We start from the raw sequence: 20780 nt of genomic DNA, 5'->3' as shown, positions 1-20780 counted from the left end.
ACGCAGAACCTTCTTCCTGGGAGGTAAGAGTGCTAATCACTGGACCACCACACTGCTGTCAAACAGCTCATATCTGGTAGAATGCAGATCTGACCGTGTTAAACCTACACCGCCACTGACTCAAAACAGGTAATGTAACATTTTGTATGTAAACTAGTCTGTCAGAATTAGAGTGGAGTCGTACGCTGTAGATTCTAAACTAACAATCGCCTGCTTCACCACATCAGCATTAATTATAGGGCTCATGTCATCGATTGTACTGCAGCGCTGTAATTTTCCGCGTAATTATATTATTTCCATGTTGGAAACCCGTTAATTCAATGGATGTCTAATAAACAGCAGAGTTGCAGTCACACTTGGTATCTCTTTAATGTGTCAGAAACACCACAAACAAACAAACACAAAGTTCACGGTTTAATGGGGACAAATGAAAACGGAATCAGGCATTTATGTTATCAACATATCTACATTTAATACAGTTTCTCAAGCTCTAGGATTTCTCAAGAAAAAAAAAAAAAAGAAAAAAAGAACCCTATGTTGTCAAGAAATAAAATCTGAAATACACCAGCAAATTATGTACACTGCCTGAGCCCAGACACGAACCACCGACAGGCCGAATTCACCACGGACACATTCAGCTGAAAAACCTGTAAACTAACAGCGGCGAACTGAAAAGGGGCTTCACAGAGAGACCGAGGTACGGATGAGACAGGATAGTCGTAACTCTTCCAGCATTTCTGTCGCAGAGGTCGGCGCAGTGATGCCAGTGAGCCTCAAAAGATTCACGCGAGAGGACTCAACTTAGACGATTGTTCTACACAAGCTGCTGCAACAGTTTTCTTCCTGCGCGTGACGCTGAGGAGAAGGTGCGTGAAATTAACAGCAAAAGGAGAAGAAGATTCACTTCATGCTTTGTGTGAGAGTCCACGGTCGTTCCAGGCAAACGGCACGAGCCAAACACAACGTCTGAGCACATCTTTGTCAAACATTTAAACATTTTGATTTCATATCCAGCAGTGTGAAATGTTGTATCTATTCCCAGTTCATGGCTTCTCATTAAAACCTTCCAATGTGCTGATAAAAAAAAAAAAAAAAAAACATCTTGAATTACTGAAGGTCGACTCTAAACCTAAACTATACATTATGCATACATTCAAATCATCTCAATTGTCTGTAATGGGGTGTGATTGATATGCAAAGGAAAAAAGACAACTAAATATTGGGCAGTATGGTGACATGGTTGGGTATGTATGAAGTGCCACCAGGGGGCAGAAAAGGGACTTGTTCCCCTTATGAGTTATCATCATGTAAAACTTGCATACAAACAAGTCAACCTTATTTTAAACAGCTTTTCTTCTCTTTTTTTTTTTTTTGGCATTTGCATTTCCACTTCTTCAAATGTACATTAGGAGGTGGGCAAATGCTCTAATGAAAAACTGACTACAAAATACTGGAGTAAATGCCAAATTATAGGCAAATGTCTTCATGGATTCTGCCACCAAAGTGTGTATTTTGTTTATTTCTTTTTTTTTATTGGTGGTAGATGTAAAACACTGGATTGCAATGCTGATGCTTTCCAAGGACTGTGGCACTGAGAGAAAGAGAGAGATAAAGTATGGAGGGTGCAAGAGAGACCTGAGAACGCGGCCCCCTATTTAGAGTAGAGAAAGGAGTCCGGCTTTAAAGACCGGGAACAGCAGGACAGAGAAGAAGACGAGAGAAAGACCAGAAAGAGAAGTTTTTTTTGTTGTTGTTGTTGTTGTTGGTTTTTTTTTTTTAAAGGGAGCAGCAGGACATGAACACGGAGCCTCGGCGAGCTGGAGCGGGACCTTTTACAGCAAAGATAAAATGTGGGGAGGAGGCAGAGCAAGATACGTGGCTCCCTTTTGGTGGTCCGGAGTGAGGCGTTTCCCGCCCGTGTACAGTACTTACCCAGGCAAGGGGTGATCTGTTCTCTATAGTCTCATGTTGTCCAGGCTTCATGTTGACGGGGTGGGGGAGGGGGAGTGGGGGGGGGAAGGGGGAGGAGAAGGGGGACGTGAAGGAGAAATAGGCGTCGTCTTCTCAGTAGTCTTCTACCCAGCCATTCTCCTGGATAAAGGCATCGATCACTTCCTTCATAGCCAGGTTGGGGATCAGCTGATCCTGGGTCAGGGGACTCCTGGTAACCGGGTCAAAATGACCAACTCGCTGCAAAGGGAGACGGTTAAATACTCGAGTTTATCAGCTGCAAGTCATATTTGATGTACTTGGGTACCACCACACCTGTAATATATTAATAGAGTATATTCTGTGGACTGATTCAGCAGAAATGTATATTGATAGTGTTCATTTGAATTTACCCTCCACAAGTTGGAGGTGAACCACGGCTTTTAAACAAATTATTATATGGACTGAAAAGGAAAAAAAAAAAAAAAAAAAAGGGCTGTAAAGATTGGACTCCTATCAGTAACTAAATATCTAATCTTGAAATTTAAGCATTACCAAATTTGTAATTATTGAAAATTTAAATACCACTGAATAAACTGTTGTAATATTTTACTTTGACAACCATCTGTCTGAGTTTATGTGGCCTAAGCGATCATCTTTTAGGATTGAAAATTAAAGTAATATTAATATTTAAAGAAAAATCTTTGTGACTAAATTATACTACACTTGGTTACACATGTAAACTGAAAATATCGTTTTTAAAGTAGTGTATTGTATTAGTGTATCTGACTACTGAAATCCTCAAAGAGGGGCAGTCAGACTAGGGGCGTCACGATATGCCGGTATTGACTGTGATATTTTAAAAGTGATATATTGATATGATGTTAATAACACGTATATGATAACATTGTAAAGAATCCAGCACATGGACAAGAAAAGAATAGAAGACATGTCTAGACCATGTTCGGATAAATCATCACTTGGCCAAAAAAAAGTGTTAAATAATGTAAAGAAAATAGCAAAGATCACAACATCCTGTAGGATTGTATTTTCAGTGTAATTTGCCCCCCAACAAAGAGACAAAACATAAAATAAAAACATAAAATTAAAATTATTATTATTGCTAAACTTTCTAGAGATATTGCAATAATATCATTATTGTGAATTCTCCTGGTCATAAAATGAATCTGATATCGTAACATCCCTCAGTACGACTACACAAAGTCAGTGGTATTTAAATTTCACCATTGAGTTGTAATAAAATTTCAAAAATAGTTTTTTTTTCGGTTGCTTATTAGACTCAAATCCTTATGGCCATAATTTTTGTCCTCACAAGAGTTTTTTTTTTTTTTTTTTTTTTTTAATGAACCTGAGGAAGACGCAGCCTAAACGCACCACTTAGAATTTACTCCACGCAGTAAATACAACATCATCCAGCAGACATGAACATATTTTGCATTTTGTACGAGACACTGAGGGAAATCTGGATTCGTTTACCAGCGGCACCGTTAGCCAAAGTAAACAAGTTTCAATGCAACATTTCTTGCTTAAATTGTCGCGGTTATGTTTTTTTTGCTGAGTTTTCTTCACTGATTTATTTGGCCGCAACTCATTTCCTCAACATGCCAAGGCATTTCTGAGTATTGTGTGCCCACATTACATGAGCTTCACAGTAACAAATAACTAAATCAGTGGAAATAAGAAAAAGAAAAAGTACATTCTCAGAACATGCAGGTAACAGCCATTTTACCTGGAGGTGTTCTTCGATGTCCTTGCGGTCGTAGGTGATTCCACTGGGTGTGATGCAGGGCTCCCTCATCAACTCGAAACTGATCTTCCCACAAAGGTAATCTGGGATTTCCCGCTTCTGGTGGGACCGAAAAAAACAAACAAACAGCAGAGCAAGAGTCACTCTGATCTAACAGGGAGATTCATGAATACACTTTACCTACAACCAAAACACTGATATAGTTTTAAACACGGTCCTCTCCAGTCTCACAGGCTTTAGTACAGTATAACGACAAACTGATGCTTCACAATCATATCCACACTAATGTGTTCTTTTTCCACAGAAGCCAGTTTTATATTAAACATTGTACAAAAGCACGAGTGTTATTGATTAAAAAAAAATTAAAAAAAATCATCCCAATAATACTAATCAAGGAGTAAAAACTATGTTTGTATGAACTTTGATCAGGATCACGGAGCTCCAAACTGAACACCTCCCGACACAAACAAACACAAGAGAAGCACCCTGCTGGCAGACAGCAAGGTGTCATTTCAACTGACAATTACACAACAATTACCTCAGTCAAGTCAACAACAGCAATGTCTGGCAAACAAACACTGACTGTTACCATGGGAACAGCTTGGGCCAAAAATGAAAAAAAATGTCAGTGTTTGTCTTCAGTGTAGCTGCAGTTTTAACAGATGCGATCACATATGCAGCCACGCAGCAATGCAGAATGTACTCTCAATAAATACGACACGTCTGTGCTCAAATCTGAAAGTGTGTGTGTGAGTCTATTTCTGTCGTTGCTATGTCAACAATTAAAAGAGACGACGTGAGCTAGGTGTGTTCTGTTAATTAAGGTGCATCAATGTGACTGAACGTGATCTGTGTGTGTCTGCGTGTTGGATTTGTCAGTGATCAAGGATGTTTCCTGCTTTTTCTCCCACGTGTGTGTGTGTGTGTGGATAATTTCACTTACAGTGTAACACAATCAATAAGTAGTAATAATCAATTTCAAGACTCACTTTTCTTTTCTCATCCACTTGAGAGAAGAGCTCATCCATGTCCATTAGATACTTGTCCTTAAGAAGGTCACATTACCAAAATAGGCAGACATAATAAATTACATTCAGTACATGAATTTTCAAATTGAAGTGCAACAACTGAATGAATTCAACACGAGTGTAAAAGCGTACATGTTTTGATGCAATCTTAGCAGCATCGCCTCCGTTTTGATTGTCATCCTGTTTTTCTTTGTACTCTTCTAGTTCTCTGCAAAAATACAAACGTATGATGAATCATCTCTCCATCCAAAGTAAAACGACATCGACACGACAGGGCGATGACACAGTTGAAAAAGAAGGAAACGCATGAACTGTGGCTCAGACGGTAGAGCGGGTCGCCCACCAATCAGAAGGTTGGTGGTTCGATCCCCGGCTCCTCCTGTCCACGTGCCTAAGTGTCCTCGGGCAAGACACTGAACCCCAGGTCGCTCCCCGTGGCGTACCACCGGTGTGTGAATGTGCTGCTGATGGTGAGCATCTTGCACGGCGGCTCAGTTTAACGTGTGTGTGAATGGAAAACAGTGTAAAAAGCGCGTTGAGACCTACAAGGTGATAACGCGCTACACAAGTGGAGACCGTTTACCATTACAGACTCATTTCACCGTTTTGCATCGTTACTGTACAAACAAGCATGTTGCCTCACCTCTCCTTCTCAGCCAGTATGAGTTTGGTCAAGTAAGCATGTAACTCGTTCTCCTGGTTGATGCGCTTCTCCTCGATGCTGTTCCAGCGTTTCTTCTTGGCGATGCGTAGAGCGCTGGGGATGTCATCTCCAAAGTTCAGCCTTTGTTCTTTTGCCAGGTTATAAGCTGTAAAATAAATAATGCAAACACATACACACATTACTACAGTGACTGGTTTGCTGTTAAACTGATTCATTAAAGATCCCCTCCCGGTAGGTTCAAAAATATTAATTATTACGTTGACCAGGCTACAGATTCAGCTCAGCCATTAGAATCTGTAAATATGCAAATATTTTTCATTTCAAACATCTAACCGTTGGATAAGATATTATGTTATTTGGTGAAATCTCTTCACTCAGAGTTTAGGTGATCGCAGAGAAACAGAAGAATTTGAAGTCTTGTAGCTGCAAATAATTCTGCACAATGAAGGTCAAACATGTAAGAGAAGTCACTCTGACCAAAGCAAATTTTAGAGCAGAGGCGGACTATAAGCTTTCTTTCCTTCTGACATGTCTTGTTCCACAAAAGATAAGTCAACAATTTCATTATAGAAAATCTATGCAAACACATGGTGTGCCCACAAAGAACCTCAGGGCAGAAGGGCTTATTTCAGAGCAGACGTTTTACTCATTTGATTATCACAAACATAACGGATTTACAGCAGATTCCAGGGTCAGCACTTTGACTGAGAACAAGGACAGTGCAATGACAGTTAAAAAAAAAAAAAAAAAGAACTTAAGACATAAATGAGGAAATACACGAGTGTCTTCTGCAATATATAATCAAACCGCGATTAAGCACTGCAACAAAATGATGCAACATTTACACCATTTTATTTGTTTGTTTGTCCTGACCTTTCTGCAGGTTGCCGATGGCCTCATCGTAGTTCTCCAGCTCCAGGTGACACTGGCCCAAGAAGAAGTGGGCCTTAACGGACTGACTGTCCAGCTCCAAAGCGTGCTTACAGTCCGCCAGAGCCTTGTCATGCTGCTGCAGCTTCACATGGCAGAGAGCTCTGTTGGTGTAGTACACCGCCACGGACGGATTACGGTTCTGGGGGGGGGACGGGACACGCCAAACGAAACAAAACAACACGCACACACGTCACATCAACGCATCAAAGCTCTTCCCACTCCATCCCCCCTCCCCCCCAACAATGACAGCTGCTCACAATCGCTTTGCTGTAGCAGGTAGCAGCCTCCTGGTACTTGCGGCAGAGGAACAGCCGGTTCCCCTGCTCCTTCAGCTCCTGCGCGGTGGAGCTCTTCTCCGGGCTGCCGGCCATCTTCTCCACCGGCTCCGCGGGGCCCGCCTCGCCCTGCTTCCCTATCCTGTTCCCCGTTTCTTCGGCTGGCTCGTTGACAGGTTCAGGAATGCCCCCACCCCACCCACCACCACCACCACCACCACCACCACCACCCTCCTGTCCGTCCTTTTTCTTCTTCTTCTTCTTTATCTCGCAGCACTGGATGAGAGAAAACACGGTGATTGTAAAAGTTTAAGGAAACGTTCACTGCAATGCGTCTCCTCCGGCGAGACACTCAAACCCGCCGATCGTGCACACGGTGAAAGAAAGAAATCAAATAAAAGTACATCGAGGTGACCGGACCGGCGGATTAACTATTCACACGACGGACACCGGCGGGAACTAAACGAGCAGCACAGCTGGGTGTCCAGACATCAGGACACACCCGAGGTCCGGAGCAAAAGGCGTTTAGCTTTAAAAAAAACAAAAAAAACAACAACAACAACAACAAAAAAACACGACCGCCGATTATACGTCACAAACAAGTGACATTAACAGATTATAACGTTTGCTTTACGCGCTGGTATTCGAGCCGCAGCTCTCTCAGGCGGTGCGCTCAGACACCGGGGAGGGACACCGGGGAGGGACACCGAGGAGGGACACCGGGGAGGGACAACGTGGCGAAAAGACAACATATCGGCGCTACGCTAGCTCAGCTAAGCTAACGCAGCCGCGCCGTGTTGTCGGTTTAACGCCGGTGAGGAAAAACACAATAAATGGACTCGTTTAAACAGCAGTTCAACAAAAACAAATCGGCGTGTTGGAACTAAAGCTATTACTATTATTATTTTATGTTTGGCCCCGTCTCCTCTCGGGACATTTAATAACATTTAACCACAACACCGCTTGGCAACCTCAGGGAAACAGAGATAAGCTAATGCTAACTGATGTTAGCTCGTTTTCCTCCATTAGTATTTCCATGTGAGACCGAGGTTCCTTCGGACACTCGGGTTCATAGTCCTTACCTTATATTAGGACCCCGGCATCCATGTGGAGACAGAACTGATATAATTTGATGTATAAAAAAAATAAATCTTAATCGATTAATTTTGTTCTCATAGGAGCTGTCATGACAGGTTGTTGTTATGCTGACGTCAAGCGCTTTTTTTTTCTTTTTTTTTTTTTTTTTTTTTACGCGACGGAAGCCGAAAGGGAAGTTTATTTTTCTGGGCGGGGAGGGGGGGAGAGAGGGGGGGGGGGGTGGGGTGTCGGTTTGACGCCCCAATAATCGCAATAAGGAAATCCTCTCCGTCCTGGGAGGACACTTGAAGACAATACGTTTTGAATTAGTACATAACGAAAGTTAAATAAAAAAAAAAAAAACTTTCGTTTAATAACAGATTTAATGCAACATCCCCCCCCAAACAAACGATTTGCAAACTCAGATTGCTGCTTAGACTGTCAAACTGCTGCCGACAGATGGCGCCCCACAATAATAGTTGGTTCAAACCATAGATTGTATGTAAAAAGGGTTCAAACCTCAAAACTGACACAAGTGCGCTGAAACTTTTTGCAGCACAAGACGATCCAAGCATCCGAATAAACAAACAAAACCCTGAATATAAATGTACCCTCAAATTAATGTAGCCCTTTAAACCTATGATTGATAACTAAGAATGCAAAAATCTGTGTCAGGCTCAGATTATGATCAAGAATTTAGTATATTATCTTGAGACGTCCCACCCACAGAGCCATCTATAGACGAGGTCCAGCAGTGCAAGGCCGTGATTATGGACAGGGCCACTTTCATCCCAGCCTGTTAGGCCCCTGTGAAGGCGCCACACACAGTTCAATGTGTGAAGATTAGGACACATCCCCTGAGCAAACACACTGATAAATGTGTGAAGGGGGCCGTTGAGCTTCAGACCCACCAGCGCTGTGTGGCCCCAGCTGTGTTTACCTATCTCCGTCAGTCTGGTCCCCTGATCCCCCAGAACACCCGTCTAACCAACTAATCTGTCGGTCACAAGAACACAAAAGTCCTCCCTCGTTGATTTAAATGGGATGGACACCATATTAAAAACACCTCGACATCTTACAAAATAACCGCGCAGTTGAAATAAAGATTTATAGAATTGGATTTGTAACTTAATTTTGCGTACTGAGAATTTTCTCTGCACGGTATGTTTGGTAGAGAAAATATTATCATCTAAATACTCATTTTAGCAAAAGAAAATCTCTTCTTTATAATGTTTTTGTGCTAGCTTTTGTCCCCATAAATGCACAATAACAGCCTGTTCCTCAGTTTTACTGTAAGTCCTGCTCTGTGTGCACCCAGACCTTGCAGTATATTGACACAAACAAAAGTTTGTGCACACAATTATAACTCTGTATGTTCCAAAAGAAAAACACATTATTACAAATGGAGACATCATACAAGTTGATTGTCACATATCCATCATGGAAATCTCAACAGGTGTTAGTTAATATTATACAATTTTTCATTATAGGTATGAATAAACTGTAAATTTACTTAGCATATGCCAGAATCTTCTTTCCATCAGATGGCTTCTTTTGCTCGTAATTTAAAGGATTATTCCTGAATAAGGCCCTACAGTATCCACTTAAATCTTGAATAATTTCTGCGCAAAATTGTACAGCCAAATAATGTGTGATCAAAACTGAGTTATTGGAGGGATTAGACGCCTGTTTTGTAAAATAGAAACAGAGTAGAAACATACGCTCATATTGTGGTGCATATTATATTTGAAGTACCCACTGCTTACATTTAAACTGCTCTTCTTGTCCAGTATCCCAACCGCCATCCCCCACCATCAAACCCAACGGCTGCCCACTTGCACCAGCTGGCTGAGCTTCCAGTCACCTTGGCAACGACACCAGGAAGTTGCCTGGCTCCTCTGGCACAGCTGAAAAGCTGCCACTTCCTGATTGAGTCTGGTCTTTCTTTCTGCCTGTGTAGTCGTTTTCCTATTTGGCAGTGTCCTCCGCTGTTTAGCGCCAAAAGCGCCTGAAAAGAGAGAAAGGGTGAACACACTCTCCTCAGCGTTAAGGGAAACCTCAGGTTCAAATGGGTAAAACAAAAGCAGTATTTATTCACAGTGGTGGCCCTTTGTTTGGTGGGTTTGCTCATTTTGAGAAGGGGAAAGCCTCATAGACTTAAAGCAGTTTGTTCAAGTGGGTCTGAATGCAACAGTGGAAGAATAGTTCCACTATCTTAACAAGAAGAAGGATGCAGGGAAAAGGAAGTGTAATGTCATTCGTGTCAGGGCATATTATTCCAAAAAATATTTGCAAACAATTTCTTTTATAAACTCCTTTATTTACCCAATTCACATTCAAACATATACGCCTGTCTGCATTCTGTAATTAACCATCTCACTGTGACACCAAAGAAAACTACTTATTCAGACACACACACACACACACACACACACACACACACACACACACACACACACACACACACACACACACACACACACACACACACACACACACACACACACACAGAGCCGTCAATCACAATTTCCCTCTTTACATCCACCTAATCAGCCCTTTCATCCGCTACTCGGGCAAAACACCGACACAAACTACAACTTTAAGGACCATGAAGTATTCAGAGCTGCAACTAAATTTAACTATTTGACTTAACTAATTTAGTTTGTTAATCATGTAAAAAGAATGTGTAAATGTGTCTTTATGTGTCCATGTCGTAACCCCAAACCGCTGACTGCAAAAGTTGACTCCTTAGGTTAGGAGTTAAATGAGGGATATCCTGACGGTGTCCTAAAGGCAAGTAGGAAAAAAAAGCCAGCGATGCCCGAGAGGTTAAAGGTCATCCACACACCTCCACGGCCCTGATTAAACTTCCTGACAGAGGGAGGGAGTTGGAACAACTCATCGGACCTCCTAAAGGATGAATCCAATGCCTTAAAGCCTGATTTAAAGTTGCACTTATACTCTTGCGCAGACTGTATGCCATCCCGAGCGTCTATACTTGTACTTACTAGATCAAAACACTAGTTGGCGGCGAGGTTTCTTTGTGCACTTCAGACGATGGTAACTGAGACTGAGCGGATCGTGTTGGAGTTGCACCTCATAAATATTTAATAACTTTAACTTTACTGAAATTACTGCAACGCAGAAAAGAAAGATGACATCAAAAGAATCTCGAGATAAGATACGTATCGTGATGCAGGGTTTACGATTTAATACGGTGCAATAATTTATTACAAAAATTCTGTACTCGTCCAAACATCAATGAAGAAATGCAGTGCAACCAAGCGAACCAATCACAGACATGTTGTCACATTTCAGGCTCAAGCATAGAATACCCAGCTACGATATATTTTGCACAGAAGAAAAAAAATCTGCTTTTCAGACCTTGCAAAAATACACTCATACAGGGAGCCAACAAAATGTGTGTTGTTGAGGGAAGTTAAATCTTCAGTGCTCATTAATTGTAAAGTAAAAAACTTGGATATTACAATGCAAATAAACAAAATCTTGTGCTCACAACATCCTCATTAGCAACAGCTAAAATTACACACATATTTTACACCTTGTAACTTTATGCAATAGATGGATCTTCCTTTTTCTCATTAATCTTCAGTCTTTCTCCACATCGTCAATACCTAAACAGCTTGAGTAAACTGAAATCAAAGAGTTTGTTTTTGAAACTTTCAGTGTGAGTCCAAAAATGTTCTATACCCTCGGGGGTTAACAGCTGACTGGCTGAAACACCCCCGCTTCCCAAAACACCCACACAGCACCGTGGATTGATGTGAGGTGGCTGTGGATGGAGGCAGCTGCTGAGTAGCTTGTATAAGTGGCAGTGCTACAATAGGCTGGAAATTTTGGAGGGAATTCAAACCCCCTGTGCCTGACAACGTCGGGGATGTGGAGGGAAATGAGTCCTTCCCTCCGTCAGCATGGCATTTCTATACATAAAGCAAGGTTAGCCATTAATACAACGGACAGCTACCTCCAGATGGAAACAATATTTGTTTAATGATTGTTGTTAACTGCCGCCTGCAACAGACAAGATTGAGTTTTAAAAAATATTTATGAGGAGCTTTATTTTACTTGTATATCATCACATTATCAATTCAAGCAGCTGCTCAGGTAAAGCTTGTGCAATTTACTGGTGATCAATAATCAGTGTGTTTTTCACTTTAGAAAATGAATGGGGTTCTTCACAGGAGAGAAGACGACCAGCAAGGGGAACCAAGAAGTCCCCCCCCCATCCAACCCACCCCCTACCCCACTGTGCTGCCACCCCCTCCCCCTCCTACCCCCTTAACTCTTCAAATGTCCCCTCAGGTCAGGCTCTCCAGGGTCACCAAACTCCACCAGCCCCCAACCACACCCAGCCCCCCTCCAACCCTCACCAACACAATTCAAAGGAGCTCAAGCAGACATAATGAGCTATGGGCTAATTGTGTGTGTGTGTGTGTGTGTGTGTGTGTGTGTGTGTGTGTGTGTGTGTGTGTGTGTGTGTGTGTGTGTGTGTGTGTGTGTGTGTGTGTGTGTGTGTGTGTGTGTGTGTGTGTGTGTGTGCTGGCCAGACAGGTTTGTTTTGGGGGTTGTGTGTGTGTGTGTCTGTGTGTTAATGTGTGTGTAATCTCATAGTCCTTCAGGGCAAATTAGGAGAAGGCGTTTGTTACATGTGACTGAGAGCCATTTAGAGAAGATTCTAGAGCAACTTAGATATGAGAAGACAAAAATAATGAAACTCTATATTTATTTCAATGTTGAATTCGAAGCTAAATGTATGCATTAAGTAACTGCACACCTTCAAAGCCCAATTTCCACTTAAAGTTTATTGATATTTTTGACAAGCTCTCCAAAATGGTGTTTTTTGTTTAAAAACTTGTAATACTGACATCCTGATCAGGTTTTCCCGAGTATTTTCTAAATTATTCATAACATTATTTATATGAAATTTAACTCGCCTTAGGAGGTCTCGCCCTCCGTGAACCACGTGGCTTACCCATAGAGGGATTCGCTCTCTCTGAACCGTGTGGCTTATTAAGGGGACTCGCCCTCAGTAAAACATGAACCTTCTGTGTTACCTCGGCGGGTAAACCGTGAACCTTGTCTGTTACCTCGGCGGATAAACCGTGAACCTTGTGAGTTACCTCGGCGGGTAAACCGTGAACCTTGTCTGTTACCTCGGCGGGTAAACCGTGAACCTTGTCTGTTACCTCGGCGGGTAAACCGTGAACCTTGTGTGTTACCTCGGCGGGTAAATCGTGAACTTGTGTGTTACCTTGGCGGGGATCAAACCCGTGTCTTCATGAGGTCTTTTCCAGCTCGGCGTTGTAAACCGCTGGACTATCTTCGGCACCGGAGGATGAATCACGGCAGGAGAAAGAGTTTCACCGAGTTCACTCAGAGCTTCCAGTGACTCAACCGACAGTCTGGTTAACTCAACAGGGAAAAGATTCTACTTCACCAAGATTGCTATTAATGGTTCAGATTCCACCTTGGCCTGTGGATGGTGATTACATTTTTAGTGAAGTTAAAATGTTTGGAAAAATTGAAAAAGTTTTGCATACACTACACATTACAGGAAGATATTTAATATCACTGCAGACCCCCTTGAAAACACGTATATCTACTATCCAAAGAATGTCTGTGGCAATTTTGGTCGCATTTGAATGAATATTTGTGGATGGTGGAGTTATAGGTTGGAGTGAGCCAAAGATTTGCCACAATGTTGTCTAACTCCTGGGAAGATTGGTGGTGCAGTGGTTAGCACTGTTGCGTTTCAGTAAAAGATTTGGGGGTTCAATTCCCCCCTCTGTAATGACTGATTTTAAAAATCATACTATAGCAGTTCATTCAAATTACGAAAAAAAAAATTAAAAAAAAGTCATACTACAGCAAAAAGTGATCTGAAAATCATTTTTGGGTCACTTTTTGGGACTTTTGTGCTATAGTATGACTTTTATATCATATTTTGGATGATATGCTATAGTATGACATTTGGGTTACTTTTTGGCCGCCACAGGCACACCGATCGACGAAAACAAATTCTTATGATAACTTCTAATTCCAAACATGTTAAGAGGGCACAGACTCAATTTCAAGTCGGTCCGACAAAATCCCTAGGAGAAGTTCGTTAAAGTACAACATGTGCGAATCGCCAAAAATGGCAACTAAATTCAAAATGGCGGACTTCCTGTCAAGGTGACGTAATGGTGCAATGTAACTTTTTTGTACATCTAGGTGTGATACACATGTCCACCGGATTTCGTGCATGTAGGTAAATGTGGCCGCCAGGGCATCTCTTTAGGGGGCGCTAGTGAGCCATTTGGCCACGCCCACTTGCGACTCTATTAAAATATAAAAATTTTCGCTGGAAGAGATGTGTAAAAACTTTCAAAAAAAAGTTTTTGAATATGATAAAGCCTCCAAATAGTCCATTTATTTTTGAGGAGAAAAATAAAAATAATCGCTTGAATAACAATGGGGCTTTCGCACCTTCGGTGCTCGGGTCCTAATAAAAGTTAACGCAGTGAGTCGTGGAGTCATTTCAGAAGTGCTCGAGTGTAAAATGAACTCTGCTGGTTTGGACTAATATAAATACTTGAATGATGAACACAGAATATTTTTGCAGTGTCTGGTGACTGTTAATCATTAGATCTGGATGGGATTCAAGTGAGACATGTTTAGTTTGGATGAATCTGATGAATGATTTGGTCATTTTTCTCTTATTTTTTGCATCATCCTTATTTTTGTAGACCTCTGATGACTGCAGTGTCCTCTCTTAAAAAGTTATAATGTTTATATCAGTGCTTTACAAGATGAAGAATGCGTAGCCATTAGTCGACACTAAGGCTAGCAACTATCTAAAGTTTAGTCCGTCTCTCTCTGAATAGAACAAATACTCGTCTCTTTACTCTTCCCGTAACAATCCAGCTATTTGTTGTCATGTAAAGTTGCTGAAAAGCAGCTTGTCTTGATCTTAGAAGTGTGTAGTCGGCAGATCCCAAATTGGTCGGTAATCAGATCAGTGTGAGGAGTTTGACAAATGACCAATGACAAGCACTGGACGCTGGAGGATGGGAGGAGTTGCATGGGGTCAAGGCTGGGGGTCAGAGGTTAGCTTTTCAGAAGCGCTCAATCGAAGGGCCATTAAATCCCATCTTTGTGAAATTTTTTCAGTGATGTGCAGTGGTTCCATTGGGTGGCCCCAATCCATACACTATCTATGCCCAGTTAAAGCTGTGTGGCCTGATGAAGGAATGATTGGGCCATACCGTCACCCCGGATCAGGTATTGAAGTTTGTGTCTTCTGGTTGGTGAAAACTGGGAAAATAGAGTAAGATTCATTGTGTGAAGCTAAATAAAAATCAAATAGAAAGTCATTCATTCTGCTGTGCAGGCACAACAAGATGAAGATGTCCATGCAGATTGTACTTGAAGACTTTATAACAAAATAAAATGGTTTTCTACACCAGCTCTCGGATTTAAATCAACCTTTCTATGGTCTTATATTTTCGTGAAAGCGTCTGCAGTGCAGCTCCTTACCAGGAATATGAATGGAAAAAGCCTTTGTGATCCTATTTTAAGTTTTTTTTTGTAACTCCTCAATGTGTGTTATCTCATGTGTAAAGTATGTCGTCTCTGGGGCGTCTTGTCTCTAGCTTTGTTTTTCTACGCCTGCCGTCCAAATTTCCATCACAAACATCTCACCCTGACTGACCTTTTGCTTTCTGTCTGTGGAGAGGCCCTGATTAGCCTGCATACATGTGCAGATAGGCCCAAAATCCTCCAGTTAGGACTGTGTAGAAATGCAGGTTTTCATTTGTGTGTGTGTGTGTGTGTGTGTGTGTGTGTGTGTGTGTGTGTGTGCGTGCGTGCGTGCGTGCGTGTGTGTGTGTGTGTGTGTGTGTGTGTGTGTGTGCGTGGCATAAAGAGGAAAACTATGAGTGAGTGCACCCGCTCATGAATGTGTGCATGCATTCAGGACGATACTCCATGCTCTACTTATTCAGCTCGTTCCCTTTTCCTCTTTTCGATCGCTCCTTTGCTTTCTCACTTGTCTGCACTGCACAGTTGGCTGCAGAAAGAAACTACCTCTATTGAAGAGTCACTCTGTCAGAGGACAGACTCTGTTTTGTCTCTCCTCATTTCCCTTCTTCTATCAGCTTCCACTGGCCGTCGGTCTTGGGTCAGATGAAGAAAATAAAGCCAAACAACCACACGGAGCTGTGAGATAAATATTTATGGCTTTGCTGGATTCCCAATTTCCTGAAAACAGAAAAAAGGAGTTTGAGACCACTTAGACAGGCAGTAACACCACAAATCTTTTATCTAAAATGCAAATGATATATATATATCAGATGTGTGACATAGAAGAAACACTTTAGCATTACTTCATTAAAATAAAACCCATAAAAAAACAACGTTAAAGCCCAAAAAATAGTCTTCTCTACATGCATTCACCCCACCTGTTATATACATTCAAATACACCTGTTATCATGAGAACCTCCAGCCTCGCACACCACTACACCCTGAGGGATCGGTGATACGATACCCCTGAAGTAAGAGGTGTGTGTGTGTGTGTGTGTGTGTGTGTGTGTGTGTGTGTGTGTGTGTGTGTGTGTGTGTGTGTGTGTGTGTGTGTGTGTGTGTGTGTGTGTGTGTGTGTGTGTGTGTGTGTGTGTGTGTGTGTGTGTGTGTGTGTGTTTGGGTGAGAGAAGAGGGGGGCCGGGGTTTACTGGAGCCAAAGAGACACCAAATTTTTGGCGGTCCCAAGGGTTTCTCCTGAACAAAGACTACCTCATTTGCAACAGATGTATATGTTTTTAAAAGGCAGGTTTGTTGATGAGTCGGAGGACACTGAGGTGCAGGGCCTGAGGGAGGGGAGGGCAGGTCGTGTGCAACGGTATTTAAAAAAGAAAGTTAGATCAAAAGAGAAAAAGGGATGAGCTGCAGGTCACCAAGGAGTCTGAATGGAGTTGATGAAAGATGGTGGGAGATAAAAGACGCTCTGGATGCAGATTTGGTGCACCATTAGGGTCCCACTGAGTCCCTTTTCAGAGATTTGAATTGTCATCTCTGGGCTGAAATGTGAAGATTCTCCAATTACTGCAGAGGCCAAAAGAAAGATTCTTAAATCCCTTCATATCATTCTTTTACAATTACTGTTAGATGCTGCCTTAATCCAGTAATTTACCATCATTACATTACCATGTCTCTATTTCACCTGTGATCTTCTGATGTTTGCATCTTATTCAAATTAATAATCAAACTAAAATGCAAACTAAAATATTTGCAAGTAGTGGTCCATGCACAAGGTTGAATTTGTACAAGGTAAAGTAGAAAGCACTAACTTCAGATCAGTATTTTCAGTGTTAATAGACATAAAGCTTTGCACCATCTTTGGTTACAAACTTCAAAGCATTCAGCTCTGAAACCATACAACACATTTTCAACTTTATCACTTGAAACTGAATCCATCGAGGCGATGCTGAGCGTAATTCTGATCAGCAGCAAGATTTCAAATCTCCGCAGGAACAGCTGAGAGTCAGCAACTGTTAAGCTCTTTAGTATTTCTATGATATGATGTGAAACGTGATATGTAAAAATGTAATCTCATCTGTCTTATTACACTGATGTGTGAGCATGCAGGAGGGCGGAGGCTTTGGGGATGAACAGTGGGGGGTTTCGTGCATGGACAGATAGCCGAGGGGGTCACAGTATTGGCATGTGTCTTTTGTCTGAGGAAACCATTGTCTGAGGGGGTTTAAAGTTTAAAGTTTAAAGTTTCTATGTGTGTCTGTGTATGTGTGTGTAGGCAGTCTAATTATACTCTGCACAGCCGAGGATGACCTACCTCGATGCAGTGCAGGGGAGGAGGAGGGGGAGGAGGAGAAGGAGAAGAAAGAGGAGGAGGAGGAGGAGAAGAATGAGGAGGAGGTGCTCGAGTGGAGTCAGGCAGAAAAAGTAAAAACTGACCATCCAAATCATTTTGTTTGGAAGTTTGCAGCATTTTACAAGTTTGATTGTCTGATCTCCTAAAATTGAATGTAAGCACCTCAATGGGACAAGAAATTATTACTGAGTCATACAGCAGGGTTTTTGATGCGCAGTATTACATAACAATGAGACATGGTGAGATTCTGCTGAGCAATATTGTGATAAGTGTGCATACACTAAGAAGGATTATGAAATACACGGTGCTGTACAGAAGGAAGCATAAGTCTGACCCTCTGTAGGAAGCATCATTTCTCATTGATCAGCTTGAGGGACATATCACCTCTGCCTGAGACCAACTCATCATGTTGTAACATTTTAACGTGAAACATTTCACATTATAACAACATAAATAGTATATTGGTATGACAATATACATTTATTTGTAATAACATGCCACATTTGGATGTCGTTATAACGTGAAAATATCGTGTTATGGCATGACATTTTTTTTTTGCTTTAAGGTGAAAAATATCTTGCTGAATAAGCTTTTCACATTATAATGTGATACTGATTAGTTTTTTTTGTTTGGGGGGGTGGCAGCAACATGCACATGTACTCTGCAAGAAAACATTTCAGATTTTGAATTATTTGCCCAAAATGTCAAACTATTCCCTAACTATCTAGATATTTGTAAGTCAAATTTTTTTTTGTGGCCGTTATTATCTGTATAGACATGTGACTCAACTGAGCTGTTCCCTAAACTTTAGGTTATAAAGCCGATGACATTTAGAAGGACTGATGTTGCAGTGCAACTTTTTTCAGGATCAGAGTAACTTACTGAATGACCATCTGTACCCTCTGAGATTTATAAGCATTATATTAAAAGTGCCATGGTTATTGGAATAAAATTATCTACAATCCACAGAATCAAAAGTACGAAAAGTCTTTTACAACAGTTTTAAGTTAGTGGACTAATCTTGGCTGCTAATAATATGCATCTGCCTTGACCGCCAAAATATAGCGCCTTTGTGTGTTCCTCTATTGTATCCAAATAAAGGTATTCAAATGTGGATGTGGTGATCCACAACATCTGTCTTTCCTGTGGACGTATGTAAAACACTATACCTATTGTTAATTTTGGAGGGATCCTGCTCCTTGTTAGGTTTCCCTCCAAACTGATTCAGCCAATTAGAAGAAGTGTGGGGGGTAGGAGAGCAGCGAACAAGACAGACAGCGGTGAGCCCCTGTCTGACCCCTAGCTGGACTCCAAAAACACTGCCTATCAAACTCACCAGGCCTGAGGCATCGCTGCAGCACCGCTGGGCTGCTGATTACAATACTCTCATCTGGATTACAAACAGTTGGTTTGGGAGATGCTCTGTTAACTGCAGCTAATTAGAGTCATAAATGTAAAGTGAAAGGGGCTGGAGCTGCAGTATTCTAAAGGACAATAACTAAAGTGGGTTTCCGTCCAAAAACAGACAAACCAAACCATTGACAGACCTAATTTAGCAAATAAATGCCAGGCAATCACAACATGCTCGCCCACACACACCCGTGCTCTCATGAGGGCAATGCAGCGTTTGTAGATGAGCAGGACACATGTTTACTTCAGTCCTGCTACAATCAAAAGCCTTGGTGCTGTCTGCGAATGCTTTGTAGTCTAAATTTACCCCCAAACCTCACGTACCGCAGGAAACTTCCTGTGCATTCTGCGGTGGCTGCAATGTGTTTTTATTTGGATTTTTTTTTTCATCCTTGCCTGCTGCTTTCAATCAAACGCTGACTGCGAAAAGTAAAATCTTCAGAATTAACAGTCGCAACGTTGCGTGAAGAACCACTTAAAAAGAGTCTGGCCTGTTTGTCCTTCAGCATTCAATCCTTTTGAACACTGAGGAATGTGCGAATCATCGCAAAGGACATCAAGGTTAGCTGCACTGTTGACGCTCTGCCTGTTTAAAGTCAGCCTCAGTTCAGTGACACTATCATTACCCATTTACATTGAGATAAGGGACTATAGATCCAGCCTCTTTGTCAAGATAACAAGACAATAATCATCAGACTTCAAGGATTATTACTTTTCATCACCACAAAACTGCTGTGAGGGACATGACCCCGCCATTACATTATTTTTACTTAAATGATATAAGAAAAAAAATGACACACTAAAGGGATAGCAACAAATGCTCAGAAAAACAGAATGTCTGCAAACGTTGTTTTTTTGTATTAATTATGCAGAAAATTATCTTCCGTGGTGTTATTTTATTGGTATTGCATGAATGGATTACCAATTATATTAAAGTAACCACTAATTGTAGCTGTTCAATGCATTAAAACTGTAATATTTCCCCTTGAAGATGTAGTGGCACAGGATGGTAAGTACAAGTAGTAACAAGTGCTACAAAAAGGTATCTAAGTACATTCGTGAATATACTTTAGATTCAAAACACTGCAGACAAAAAGTTTTGTTTCGTTAATTGCTATTGAGGATTCTGTTTTCTTTCATTTCAAATTGTCTATCTAACACAAGGTGCATTATGCATAAATATTGAGTTTGAGGAGTCAAAATGTTTAACTATTAAAAAAGATGGACCTAAAACTTCAAAGGTTTAAGTGTGGCAGAGAACTTTGCAAGTTTGGGCACAAAAGATAGAGCGAGGTCGACTTCAGACACATGCAACCTCTTCCCTCCATTTTGCGAATGAAAGGTCCCCAGGGCACCCAGCTGTGACCTTTGACCCCCCCAGACACTATAATTAGGTTATATTTGGCGTTGCTGACTGCAAGAAAAGTGTTGAGCCATAAAGAAAAAGACAAACTTTTAAAAATGAGTTTGTCACAGACACACATGACAATGATGAATGAAATACAAAGATTAAAGTACGCTAAACTGAAGGAAGTCCACATGTGCATGATAATCGCAAAAGAAAGAAAGACACAAAAATAAAGAAGATTTGTTGGCTGCGAGACCACAGACAGCATATAAATTTCATATAAACATAACAACACACAGGCAGTATTTTTATGCAAACGTTATGTGGGATCCCGACGGAGAAGATTAAAGCACACAAGGGGCGCATGAGAGGATTGTGACAGTGGAGCTAAGTGATCTATTACATGTTTAGGAATGCATTAGAGAGCATTCTCAGGGTGTCTCTGTGCGTTTCCAGCT

At 41.4% G+C, this 20780-nt stretch overlaps 1 protein-coding gene and 1 long non-coding RNA gene across 2 annotated transcripts; both read right to left on the bottom strand.

Annotated features, from left to right (window-relative positions):
- Positions 1–350: 350 nt before the first annotated feature.
- On the bottom strand, positions 351–6785 carry stub1 (STIP1 homology and U-Box containing protein 1). Its single transcript, XM_069691534.1, has 7 exons — positions 6580–6785; positions 6263–6461; positions 5369–5534; positions 4858–4933; positions 4687–4743; positions 3680–3796; positions 351–2190 (listed from the first exon to the last, which is right to left on the bottom strand). Exons 1-7 carry the CDS (start codon positions 6691–6693, stop codon positions 2065–2067), a joined length of 855 nt encoding a protein of 284 aa, XP_069547635.1. The 5' UTR covers positions 6694–6785; the 3' UTR covers positions 351–2064.
- A 55-nt stretch (positions 6786–6840) lies between these two features.
- Positions 6841–7826, bottom strand: LOC138616937 (uncharacterized). The gene is made up of 2 exons (XR_011310630.1): positions 7680–7826; positions 6841–6873 (listed from the first exon to the last, which is right to left on the bottom strand). It is a non-coding gene; the product is annotated as an uncharacterized lncRNA (long non-coding RNA).
- Between the last annotated feature and the right edge of the window lie 12954 nt (positions 7827–20780).

This window comes from Brachyistius frenatus, unplaced genomic scaffold, assembly GCF_029030835.1.
Source record: "Brachyistius frenatus isolate BFR_SWC_R1_liver_20210118 unplaced genomic scaffold, ASM2903083v1 Contig_11, whole genome shotgun sequence".
Taxonomy (NCBI): domain Eukaryota; kingdom Metazoa; phylum Chordata; class Actinopteri; family Embiotocidae; genus Brachyistius; species Brachyistius frenatus.
The sequence above is the reverse complement of the archived record's forward strand: the minus strand, read 5'-3'. Positions and strand labels throughout refer to the sequence as shown.